Here is a 13,775-nt window from a genome sequence, read left to right as displayed (position 1 = left end):
TACACGGCCAACACATTATATTATGTTTGGGTCTCTATCATACAGAGTCAACACCTGATATTATGTTTGGGTCTCTATCATACACAGTCAACACCTGATATTATGTTTGGGTGTCTATCATACACAGTCAACACCTGATATTATGTTTGGGTGTCTATCATACACGGCCAACACATTATATTATGTTTGGGTCTCTATCAACAACAGTCAACACCTGATATTATGTTTGGGTCTCTATCATACACAGTCAACACCTGGTATTATGTTTGGGTGTCTATCATACACGGTCAACACCTGATATTATGTTTGAGTGTCTATCATACACAGTCAACACCTGATATTATGTTTGGGTGTCTATCATACACAGTCAACACCTGATATTATGTTTGGGTGTCTATCATACACAGTCAACACCTGATATTATTTTTGGGTGTCTATCATACACAGTCAACACCTGATATTATGTTTGGGTGTCTATCCTACACAGTCAGCACCTGATATTATGTTTGGGTGACTATCATTTACAGTCAACACCTGATATTATGTTTGGTGTCTATCATACACAGTCAACACCTGATATTATTTTTGGGTGTCTATCATAGACAGTCAACACCTGATATTATGTTTGGGTGTCTATCTTACACAGTCAGCACCTGATATTATGTTTGGGTGTCTATCATACACAGTCAACACCTGATATTATGTTTGGGTGTCTATCATAGACAGTCAACACCTGGTATTATGTTTGGGTGTCTATCCTATACAGTCAGCACCTGATATTATGTTTGGGTGTCTATCCTACACAGTCAACACCTGATATTATGTTTGGGTGTCTATCATAGACAGTCAACACCTGGTATTATGTTTGGGTGTCTATCATACACGGTCAACACCTGATATTATGTTTGGGTGTCTATCATACACAGTCAACACCTGATATTATGTTTGGGTGTCTATCATAGACAGTCAACACCTGGTATTATGTTTGGGTGTCTATGATACACGGTCAACACCTGATATTATGTTTGGGTGTCTATCATACACAGTCAACACCTGATATTATGTTTGGGTCTCTATCATACACGGTCAACACCTGATATTATGTTTGGGTGTCTATCCTACACAGTCAACACCTGATATTATGTTTGGGTGTCTATCATACACAGTCAACACCTGATATTATGTTTGGGTGTCTATCATACACAGTCAACACCTGATATTATGTTTGGGTGTCTATCATACACAGTCAACACCTGATATTATGTTTGGGTGTCTATGATACACGGTCAACACCTGATATTATGTTTGGGTGTCTATCATACACAGTCAACACCTGCTATTATGTTTGGGTCTCTATCATACACGGTCAACACCTGATATTATGTTTGGGTGTCTATCATACACAGCCAACACCTGATATTATGTTTGGGTGTCTATCATACACAGTCAACACCTGGTATTATGTTTGGGTGTCTATCATACACGGTCAACACCTGATATTATGTTTGGGTGTCTATCATACACAGTCAACACCTGGTATTATGTTTGGGTGTCTATCCTATACAGTCAGCACCTGATATTATGTTTGGGTGTCTATCATACACAGTCAACACCTGATATTATGTTTGGGTGTCTATCATACACAGTCAACACCTGATATTATGTTTGGGTCTCTATCATACACAGTCAACACCTGATATTATGTTTGGGTGTCTATCCTACACAGTCAACACCTGATATTATGTTTGGGTGTCTATCATACACAGTCAACACCTGATATTATGTTTGGGTGTCTATCATACACAGTCAACACCTGATATTATGTTTGGGTCTCTATCATACACAGTCAACACCTGATATTATGTTTGGGTGTCTATCCTACACAGTCAACACCTGATATTATGTTTGGGTGTCTATCATACACAGTCAACACCTGATATTATGTTTGGGTGTCTATCCTACACAGTCAACACCTGATTATTTATATTTTTTATACTATTTATATTTTCTATTAAATGTTTTATCTTATCTTTCACTCCGCATTGTTGGAAATGGACCTGTAAGTAAGCATTTCACTGTTAGTCTACACCTGTGGTCATACGAAGCATGTGACAAATACAATTTGATTTGACATTATAGTAAATATGTTATAATGCCTAATTGCATACATGATTATGGCACCTTATGGTTATTCCAATGAATCCAATGATCCAGGCTGGAAGGCAATTCTGCAGTCTATGTGCAATCAGTCACCCTTCATAGCCATATAACACACTATAATGTGGCTGTTACATCAGTCTTAACATGTGTGTTAAATGTATGTTGTTTCCCTCTAGATAACACAGCTGGCGTCCTAACCCGGCGCTCCAGCTACAGCCGACTGCACAAGAGCGTCTACCTGGTTCCTGTGGTGATCACAGACGGGGACTTCCCCATGCAGAGCAGCACGGGGACGCTGACGGTGCGCGTGTGCACCTGCGACCGCGAGGGCAACATGGAGCTGTGCAACGCCGAGGCCCAGACCAGCTCAGCTGGACTCAGCACCGGGGCCCTGGTGGCTATCCTGCTTTGTGTTATTATCCTCCTCAGTGAGTATAGCTGTCTGTTTGTCTATCTGGCTGGCTGTGTGAGTACAGTATATTGATTGAGTCCTCATTGACTATATCTGTCTGTTTGTCTGTCTGGCTCTGACCATCTCCATCTCCAGTTTAGTCATTCACATGAATGTACAGTATGTAAAATATCTCTCTTTAATAAGAAATTCCATAGGTTCTAGTGTAGTTGCTATATTTTAGATGTTCAATTTGACCCTCCTGTATATCACCTGAATGTGTACACATACGAGTACGCACACACACACAGGCACCTCTAAGAATGCCCTAAATTCCCGTCTATTTCACTCTTGGCTGTGTACGGCAAACGTGTTATTTATGGAGGATCACAACAAGTCCAATGGGATTCAGATTGTAGATAGGATAGTAGACAGGCAGTAAAAATAACCCCTGATACACCAGGAGTTACTTTAATGAAAAATAATATTATGCGATTACCCCAATATATTACTTCAGCACCATTAACTACATATAATGGAAAGGTATTTATTAAACGTGGCACCATTTCCTGGTTATCTATACGTTTCTAGTTGCAATCTCATTGGGATGTTAAAATTCAAAAATGTTTCAGCATCTCAACTGCAGTTGTTTCTAAATTGTTACTGCACTGTTGTACTGGGCTGCAGGAAGCAGCCCGTGTTCTAATGCAGTGTTCACTGCAGCATGAGCAGCGAGATAAGATGAAATCAACCAGCCCTGAACAGCAAACCTCTTGCTAACGCTGCCTCGCTCTCTCTCTCCATCTCTCTGTGTCTGTCTCTGTCGCTCTCTCCCTCTCTGTTTCTCAGTGATCATAGTTCTGTTTGCGGCACTGAAGAAGCAGAAGAAAAAGGAGCCTCTAATCATCTCTAAAGAGGACGTGCGAGACAACGTCGTCAGCTACAACGACGAGGGGGGCGGAGAGGAGGACACCCAAGCCTTCGACATAGGGGCTCTGCGTAACCCCGAAGCCATCGAGGAGAGCAAGCAGAGGCGGGACATCATCCCCTCGGACACGCTGTACCCCCCTCTCAGACAGACAGTCATTCCATCGCGGGACAACGCCGATGTCCGGGACTTCATAAACCAAAGGGTGCAGGATAACGACAATAACCCCACCGCCCCCCCTTATGACTCTCTGGCCACATATGCCTATGAGGGAACCGGTTCAGTGGCTGAGTCTCTCAGCTCCCTGGGGTCAGCTTCCTCTGAAGGGGACCAGGACTACAACTACCTCAGTGACTGGGGGCCCCGCTTCAGGAAACTGGCTGACATGTACGGGGCTGAGGACAGCGACTGTGACTCCTAACACACTACCTGACCTGTTTCTGGGGCCGGAGCTAGGAGGATGAACTATGAACTATAACTGACTGTAATCTCTCTTCTCAAAAAATGAGGACAAATGTTGCAGCCCGAGTTTTTTACAAAGTGCCCTTTTATTTCTTCCAACGCAACTATAGGCCATAGCTCTTTCTGATGGCCAGACCAGATAGAGACTGTGCAGCTGTGTGGAATCTTTTTTTTTTACTATTTTAGTGCAAGGCCAACTTTTCCAGAGAAGGTGAACTTCAGTTAATGATCCTGAGTTCAATGTCAAAATAAACTATAAATATATACATTTATTTTTATTTTCTGGTTACATCTGTATCTATATGCTGCATTGGAAGGGATTACATATTTCTCTGAATAATTCTGTGTATTCTTGAGAGATATCTCATATAGTTTCTCTGTACTGTTACTGAAGTGCAGTATGTTGTACTTTGTATATTTGAGTGTTTTAGTGAATTTGAACTTTGCTTTTCCAGGAACAAGGAACTGGAATTGAACATCTCTTTAGGTAATTCTTCGTACCTATATTTTAAAATGGCCAAATACTTTAAATGGCAGGAAAGCCCAGGACCAAAATAAAACATTTCTTCATGAAAGTTTATGGAACTTGGGCAGCCACTCTGTACTTACTCCATTCCCCTATCAAGCCTTCTGATGCACAGAAAGTTCACTATTCCAATTAGACGTTGTTTAAATGTTCCATTTTTTGGAACTGTATCCAAGAGTAACTCTCTGAAGACATGCTTTGATACAAGGACTGTATGTGTGTATCTCTGCACATGATGATGAATGAAGAAATGGATGGAGATGAGGTTTGATGCTCTAAGATTTACAGCGAATTTCAGCAACATCTGACAACATCGACATAATCCATCACAAATCAATAATGGTCATATTAGACATGTTTATGGGCGCAGCGATATATACACATACTGTATGTCTTACTTACATAAATTCTGCACAAAAAGCCTACAAGGTGAATGAGCATACCACCAGAGAAGGAGATTGGCTGAGAAAAACAGACATTTTAACAGCTTATACTTTACAGAGAGAAAGCATTTACATGAAGAATTACCTAACATCCTTGAAAAGAACCAAAACTATAGAAAGCATCTGAAGTAAATATTTCATTCAGCCATGTGTTTGCTAATTGTTCTGTTCTCTCTCTGACAACATTGGATGATAATGCTTTTCACTCTCTGAACTCATATCATACTTAGTAGCTAAGCGAACATAAGCAATCACTCCAAAACAACTTCATCATTAAAGAAGTTGAGACGGGATCCAAAGGATCAATTACAACTGATCTGCGCTTCGACTTTGAAAGTGTTTGTGGATAATGATGTGTTGGGTATTTGGGTACATCATTCTGATTTGACATCAAACTTTTCTCTGTAAAATTGTTTGACTAAATAATGGTATGTACTGTGGTTGAAACTGTGCTTTGTGGCAGTGATTTGAGAGCATAGCTGATGTTCATGATGTACTAATTTACTTTTTATGTTGTGATTTTCTTTGTACCAAATATATATAGGACACATGCTGAATTAATATTGTTGAAACACAAGCATCCAACCAATATCGCTGTTTTTGATGTCTTTTGGAGTTGTACAACTAAATGTGGACACTACAGGCTACAGTACATGTCATACTATGATGTATTAACAATTGTCAAATTTTACCATAATAAACTTTTCCAGTAAACCACAAAATAAATGCTCATCGAATTACATTAAAAGTGAAATTCAGCAACTCTGGAGGACAGTGGAAGATCATTAAAAAACTGCTTCTGGTCCTCCAAGACCTGCTGAATTTCTTCAATGTAGTTTGCTCCTCAACTCATGCAACTTGGTTGGAGAGCGAGGTAGTCGCAGTGTTCCTTTCCCATTGCATCTAATTTAATCAACTCAGCTACAATACTACTGTACCATCACACAAACTGGTCACTGACATCTTTCTCAGACTGGCTACATTTCAGTATCAATAGCCTACTTTACTGTGCGCATGTCACATGACTCACTCTGGTTCTCCCCCAGCATTACCTAATTAGTACAATCTGTGATTGAGATCTGGAGATCTCTCAGGACTGGAAACCTGATTAAGAGAGAGGGTATTCATTTCTAAGTTGATATTGGTTTAGCAGATCAGATGTTAGGCAGATGGTGACATTTAAGACAATGCCTTTGCTAATTGACTCGTACCAGGCCTCTCTCCCCATCTGTAAGCATGTGTGCTAGCATCTCATCTGATGGTGGTGGCTAAGTTTGCCTCATACAATCGTAGATGAGCAGCCAATGCTGAAAATGGTACCTGTGGAAGTTAGCCACCTAGTTTCATTGTTGAAAACATCCCAAGGGATTAAAGGATACTTGTATTCAACCTAGAACCTTATATTAACATGTAGCCTAGCTGCTCATGTTTTAATCATTGTTGTTTGTGGTCATTCATTTGGTTTTTCACAAAAATGACAGAACAGTTGGAGATGGCATCAGCAATTCTACAAAGAAGCCAACCATTGTCATCATACATGTTGTGTGATGCTTTAATGGACATGTTTTAAAGCCCGTTCCCTACAAGTTCATAGAAGCTCCAGGCAATTGCAACACCTGCCAGGAACTAAAAGGAGAGAGAGAATCACATGAGTTTCCACCAGCTAAATACCATGCAACACAATGAGCTGTCCAAAAGCACATCAACTCTTGCCAACACATCCCATCAGCAGCAGCATGAGTGCTAAGAGACGTAACTCTCCAGGCTAGACCAGCTTCCATTAGGCCTAGACATTTCTTCTCTGTTAATATTTAATGGGACTGTCATGTGAGGCTGAACAGCCCTCCCTCTCTCTCATGCCTGATTTGTGACCAGAATGCATTTAATCTTACTGGCATTATAGCTCTATACCTCTTTTTTTTATGGAGGGAATCACCTTGGCTACGTTGTTTTTATTTCAACGACTAGATATCTATAGATGCAATTAATGCCATATTCTTATTTGGGGACAAAATATTTGTCAATAATAGCTGGTGCACAATGTCTATTATTAAGGACCTCTCGAGGTATTGCACGGCTGTGGTAGAGTACCTCATGACAAGCTGTAGACCACACTATATACCAAGAGAGTGTTCATCTATTTTTTTTAAATATTTCTCCTAGTGGCCGGGAACTTAAATGCAGGCAAACCTAAATCTGTTTTACCTCATTTCTACCAGCATGTTGCACATGTGACATGCTGGTAGAAATGAGAGAGGAAAAGGAAAAAAACTCTAGACCACCTTTATTCCACACACAGAGACACATACAAAGCTCTCCCTCGCCCTCCATTTGGCAAATCTGACCATAATTCTATCCTCTTGATTCCTGCTTACAGGCAAAAACTAAAGTTATTTCTTACATTAGTACCCCAGGTCATCTTAGGTTTCATTACATACAGTCGAGAAGAACTACTGAATATAAGAGCAGCGTCAACTCACCATCAGTACGACCAAGAATGTGATTTTCGCGAAGCGGATCCTGCGTTCTGCCTTTCACCCAGGACAACGGAATGGATCCCAGCCGGCGACCCCAAAAAACAACTTTGTAAAAGAGGGAAACGAAGCGGTCTTCTGGTCAGACTCCGGAGACGGGCACATCGTGCACCACTCCCCAGTATACTTCTCGCCAATGTTCAGTCTCTTGACAACAAGGTTGATGAAATCCGAGCAAGGGTAGCATTCCAGAGGGACATCAGAGACTGTAACGTTCTTTGCTTCACGGAAACATGGCTCACTGGAGAGACGCTATCGGAGTCGGTGCAGCCAGCTGGTTTCTCCACGCATCGCGCCGACAGAAACAAACATCTTTCTGGTAAGAAGAGGGGCGGGGGCGTATGCCTTATGGCTAACGAGACGTGGTGTGGCCACAACAATATACAGGAACTCAAGTCCTTCTGTTCACCTGATTTAGAATTCCTCACAATCAAATGTCGACCGCATTATCTACCAAGGGAATTCTCTTCGATTATAATCACAGCCGTATATATTCCCCCCCAAGCAGACACATCGATGGCTCTGAACAAACTTTATTTGACTCTTTGCAAACTGGAAACCACACATCCTGAGGCTGCATTCATTGTAGCTGGGGATTTTGACAAGGCTAATCTGAAAACAAGACTCCCTAAATTGTATCAGCATATCGATTGTGCAACCAGGGCTGGCAAAACCTTGGATCATTGCTATTCTAACTTCCGCGACGCATATAAGGCCCTACCCCGCCCTCCTTTCGGAAAAGCTGACCACGACTCCATTTTGTTGATCCCTGCCTACAGACAGAAACTAAAACAAGAAGCTCCCACACTGAGGTCTGTCCAACACTGGTCCGACTAATCTGATTCCACACTCCAAGACTGCTTCCATCACGTGGACTGGGATATGTTTCGTATTGCGTCAGACAACAACATTGACGAATACGCTGATTCGGTGTGCGAGTTCATTAGAACGTGCGTTGAAGATGTCGTTCCCATAGCAATGATTAAAACATTCCCAAACCAGAAACTGTGGATTGATGGCAGCATTCGCGTGAAACTGAAATCGAGAACCACTGCTTTTATGGCAAGGTTACCGGAAACATGACCGAATACAAACAGTGTAGCTATTCCCTCCGCAAGGCAATCAAACAAGCTAAGCGTCAGTATAGAGACAAAGTAGAATCTCAATTCAACGGCTCAGAGACAAGAGGTATGTGGCAGGGTCTACAGTCAATCACGGATTACAAAAAGAAAACCAGCCCCGTCACGGACCAGGATGTCTTGCTCCCAGGCAGACTAAATAACTTTTTTGCCCGCTTTGAGGACAATACAGTGCCACTGACACGGCCTGCAACCAAAACATGCGGCCTCTCCTTCACTGCAGCCGCGCCCTCAGAGCATGCGCAGACCAGCTGGCTGGTGTGTTTACGGACATATTCAATCAATCCCTATCCCAGTCTGCTGTTCCCACATGCTTCAAGAGGGCCACCATTGTTCCTGTTCCCAAGAAAGCTAAGGTAACTGAGCTAAACGACTACCGCCCCGTAGCACTCACTTCTGTCATCATGAAGTGCTTTGAGAGACTAGTCAAGGACCATATCACCTCCACCCTACCTGACACCCTAGAACCACTCCAATTTGCTTACCGCCCAAATAGGTCCATAGACGATGCAATCTCAACCACACTGCACACTGCCCTAACCCATCTGGACAAGAGGAATACCTATGTGAGAATGCTGTTCATCGACTACAGCTCGGCATTTAACACCATAGTACCCTCCAAGCTCGTCATCAAGCTCAAGACCCTGGGTCTCGACCCCGCCCTGTGCAACTGGGTACTGGACTTACTGACGGACCGCCCCCAGGTGGTGAGGGTAGGCAACAACATCTCCACCCCGCTGATCCTCAACACTGGGGCCCCACAAGGGTGCGTTCTGAGCCCTCTCCTGTACTCCCTGTTTACCCACGACTGCATGGCCACGCACGCCTCCAACTCAATCATCAAGTTTGCGGACGACACAACAGTGGTAGGCTTGATTACCAACAACGACGAGACGGCCTACAGGGAGGAGGTGAGGGCCCTCGGAGTGTGGTGTCAGGAAAATAACCTCACACTCAACGTCAACAAAACTAAGGAGATGATTGTGGACTTCAGGAAACAGCAGAGGGAACACCCCCCTATCCACATCGATGGAACAGTAGTGGAGAGGGTAGCAAGTTTTAAGTTCCTCGGCATACACATCACAGACAAACTGAATTGGTCCACCCACACAGACAGCATCGTGAAGAAGGCGCAGCAGCGCCTCTTCAACCTCAGGAGGCTGAAGAAATTCGGCTTGTCACCAAAAGCACTCACAAACTTCTACAGATGCACAATCGAGAGCATCCTGGCGGGCTGTATCACCGCCTGGTACGGCAACTGCTCCGCCCACAACCGTAAGGCTCTCCAGAGGGTAGTGAGGTCTGCACAACGCATCACCGGGGGCAAACTACCTGCCCTCCAGGACACCTACACCACCCGATGTTACAGGAAGGCCATAAAGATCATCAAGGACAACAACCACCTGAGCCACTGCCTGTTCACCCCGCTATCATCCAGAAGGCGAGGTCAGTACAGGTGCATCAAAGCTGGGACCGAGAGACTGAAAAACAGCTTCTATCTCAAGGCCATCAGACTGTTAAACAGCCACCACTAACATTGAGTGGCTGCTGCCAACACACTGACTCAACTCCAGCCACTTTAATAATGGGAATTGATAGGAAATGATGTAAAATATATCACTAGCCACTTTAAACAATGCTACCTAATATAATGTTTACATACCCTACATTATTCATCTCATATGTATACGTATATACTGTACTCTATATAATCTACTGCATCATTATGTAATAGATGTATCACTAGCCACTTTAACTATGCCACTTTGTTTACATACTAATCTCATATGTATATACTGTACTCGATACCATCTACTGTATCTTGCCTATTCCGCTCTGTACCATCACTCATTCATATATCTTTATGTACATATTCTTTAATGAAATAATAAAATGTTGTGTAGTGGCTTTGCTGGCATGCATCTATACAAATTGGCTGAGTTTTCCCCACCAAGATTTACAGGCTAAAATCACCACTGGTGGCTAGTAATAAGCTAGTCCTAAATACACTGAAGAAAAATATAAACACAACATGTCTAGGTCCCATGTTTCATGAGCTGAAATAAAAGATCCCAGAAATGTTCCATATGCACAAAAAGCTTATTTCTCTCAAATGTTGTGCACAAATGTGTTTACATTCCTGTTAGTGAGCATTTCTCCTTCGCCAAGGTGAACCATCCACCTGACAAGTGTGGCATATCCAGGGTTGAAAGTAAAGCGGTATGGTCCAGTAACATGTGAGCCTTCGAATTGACTGGAAACCTGGTGGTATATGCTCCAAATTGACTGGAAACCTGGTGGTATATGCTCCAAATTGACTGGAAACCTGGTGGTATATGCTCCAAATTGACTGGAAACCTGGTGGTATATGCTCCAAATTGACTGGAAACCTGGTGGTAATATGCTCCAAATTGACTGGAAACCTGGTGGTATATGTGTAACGGCGTTCTTCGTTTGTAGAAAGAGAGTCGGACAGAAATGCAGCGTGTTTGTTACTCATGTACTTTAATAAAGAAAAAAGGAACGATACATGAAATAACTTACTACTATGAAAACAACAAACGGAACGTGAAACTTATTACAGCCTATCTGGTGAATACAACACAAAGACAGGAACAATCACCCACGAACTACAAAGCGAAACTAAGGCTGCCTAAATACGGTTCCCAATCCGAGACAACGAGAAGCACCTGACTCTAATTGAGAACCGCCTCAGGCAGCCAAGCCTAACTAGACACACCCCTAATATACGCAATCCCAAATCCTATAAAACCCCAATACGAAACACAACACATAAACCCATGTCACACCCTGGCCTGACCAACTATATAACGAAAACACAAAACACTATGACCAAGGCGTGACAATATGCTCCAAATTGACTGGAAACCTGGTGGTATATGCTCCAAATTGACTGGAAACCTGGTGGTAATATGCTCCAAATTGACTGGAAACCTGGTGGTAATATGCTCCAAATTGCCTTGTGGTTTGATGAGAACACTTACATTTTGTTAAGGCAGAGATAAGTGGCCGAGATGCTCATGGACAGCTTACTCCTGTCTATACAGAAATGAATAAACATCATTCAAAAGCATGATTTGTCCACAGAGGATCATTAGCTTCTTTTTTAAAAAGCTGGATTTTTTAAATCGCATAGCCTACAGTCAGAACGTCCCGCAATTTGTGGAGCGAGCTGAAAATGCCAAATATATTATTATTTTTTGCGACTGTCACTGAAATCAAAGCGACCCATCCAGGCATATTGTAATATTAAAAGTACAATCATAGAAAAAGTGTTTGGAAAGCAAATGGCTATTACTGTAAAGGAAAGTGTAACATCTGTTCCTGCCACGCCGTCTAATGCTAATCCTGTGTCTCCTTGACCTGCTGCCACTCCCCCAGTGTTCTCTCCCTCTCTTTCTCTGTGTGTGTGTGATTGTGTGGGCAGAGACAGGTATACTGGAGTCAGAGCAGATTCCCACCAGCTGCAACCTGTTCCATAATCAAGGCCTTTACAAATACTCAGTCCTGCCATTTCCACACTGCTAGATCGTAATCTCTGCTCAGTCAGTCCATGTTTCTAGCTATTTGTTCCTGTTGTCCTGTTGTGCCTGTTTTCCCTTGCCTGACGCTGTTTTTCTCTCTGCTACAGTTCTGCCCGTTCTGACTCTGGTCCCTGTCTCCAGTCCGACTTCTCATCAGTCCTGCTACTCTATCCTGGATTCCCCACTCTACGCTCCCTCGGATTCCCCTCCGAACCTGCTTACCCTGTCCCAACACCTCTCACTCCAGCCTCAGACCCGCACATGGTTACCCGCAACACGCTCGGGCTTCCCCTGTCCTGCACTCAATCTTCCCCTCGTGTTTCAATAAATACCTTGGTTACCTCATCCAAGTCTCCTCGTCTGAGTCTGCTCTTGGGTTCACCCGTTACGGCTCCGCGTGACAGAAAGGACTCCAATCTGTCTTTTCGTTATTAAAACTTAATTGAGCGAACAGTGGCCTATTGGCACCAGCGGAGCACAGCGGTGAGTGTGCATATTCACTTTGTTTATAATCGTGTCAGTGCCACTTTTGTTTGTTTTGTTTTCCTCCTCCAGGTTAGATACTACTTGTGTCTCTCCTTTTCGTAGGCCAATTATATGGATCAGACAACATGATTTATTGATCTGTTTGTCAGTGTCAGCAGAATAGGCTACCCTGTAATTTTTGTAGTATAAAACCAATTGTGTTTGTGTGCACACTTGTGTGTCCCTTACCGGTAAGAAATGAAATCTCTTTTCACCCCTGAATAAACAGTATGATCATTACAGAGGTAAAAAAAAAGGAGTTTTGTCACACAACACAATGCCACATGTTTCAAGTTTTGAGGGAGCATGTAATTGGCATGCTGACTGCAGGAATGTCAACCAAAGCTGTTGCCAGAGGATTGAATGTTAATTTCTCTACCATAACCGCCTCTAACATTGTTTTAGAGAATGTCACAGTACATACCGTGATGAGTTCCTGAGCCCCGTTGTTGTGCCATTCATCGGCCGTCATTACCTCTTACCTGTGGCAATTGAGCAAGTTGAGGAGACTAAACTGCTTGTTGTAACTCTAGATTAACATGGTCAAAACATATTGATGCAATGTTTGCTAAAATGGGGAGAGGTCTGTTCATGATCAAGCAATGCTCTGCTTTCTTGACATCACGATCAACCAAACAAGTCCTACAGGCCCTAGAGCAGCACTGCTGGCCCGGAAATGTACACGGAGGGCTTATATCAAAAACATGCATGTCAATCTCTCCTGGCTAAAAGTATAGGAGAGATTGAATGCATCACTACTTGTCTTTGTGAGAGGTATTGACGTGTTTAAAGCACCAAACTGTCTGCTCAAACAGATTAAAAACATCAAATAACTCCTCACGACACCACACAGACTGTGAAGAGACACATACTGTACACACACACACATAATCTCTAACACACACATACACTCTAACACACACACTTTACACACACCCACACATTGTAATATTGCATTGTTGTAATATCGTACATTTTATATTGTCCATTTTTGTAGTGCACAATGTCTTGTGTGAATTGTTCTATTTATGATTATTATTCTGTTGTGATGTATTGTTTTGTTACTGTTCGGACCACAGGAAGAGTAGCGGCTGCTTTGGCAGCAGCTAATGGGGATCCTAA

General features: G+C 42.7%; 1 protein-coding gene across 2 annotated transcripts in view; it reads left to right on the top strand.

The window, feature by feature from the left end:
* Positions 1–5,630, top strand: part of LOC115114440 (cadherin-6-like) — a 40,035-nt gene extending 34,405 nt beyond the window's left edge. For both annotated transcript variants that reach the window (XM_029642672.2, XM_065013440.1), the window contains 2 exons: positions 2,337–2,588; positions 3,401–5,630. In XM_029642672.2, coding sequence (XP_029498532.1) covers positions 2,337–2,588; positions 3,401–3,900 — 752 coding nt within the window. In that variant the 3' untranslated portion in view covers positions 3,901–5,630. The remainder of the gene's footprint in view (positions 1–2,336; positions 2,589–3,400) is intronic.
* The last annotated feature ends 8,145 nt before the right edge of the window (positions 5,631–13,775 follow it).

The sequence above is a fragment of the Oncorhynchus nerka genome, linkage group LG9b, assembly GCF_034236695.1.
Source record: "Oncorhynchus nerka isolate Pitt River linkage group LG9b, Oner_Uvic_2.0, whole genome shotgun sequence".
Lineage (NCBI taxonomy): Eukaryota > Metazoa > Chordata > Actinopteri > Salmoniformes > Salmonidae > Oncorhynchus > Oncorhynchus nerka.
Note: the sequence above shows the minus strand (reverse complement) of the source record. Positions and strands in the feature narration are given on the sequence as shown.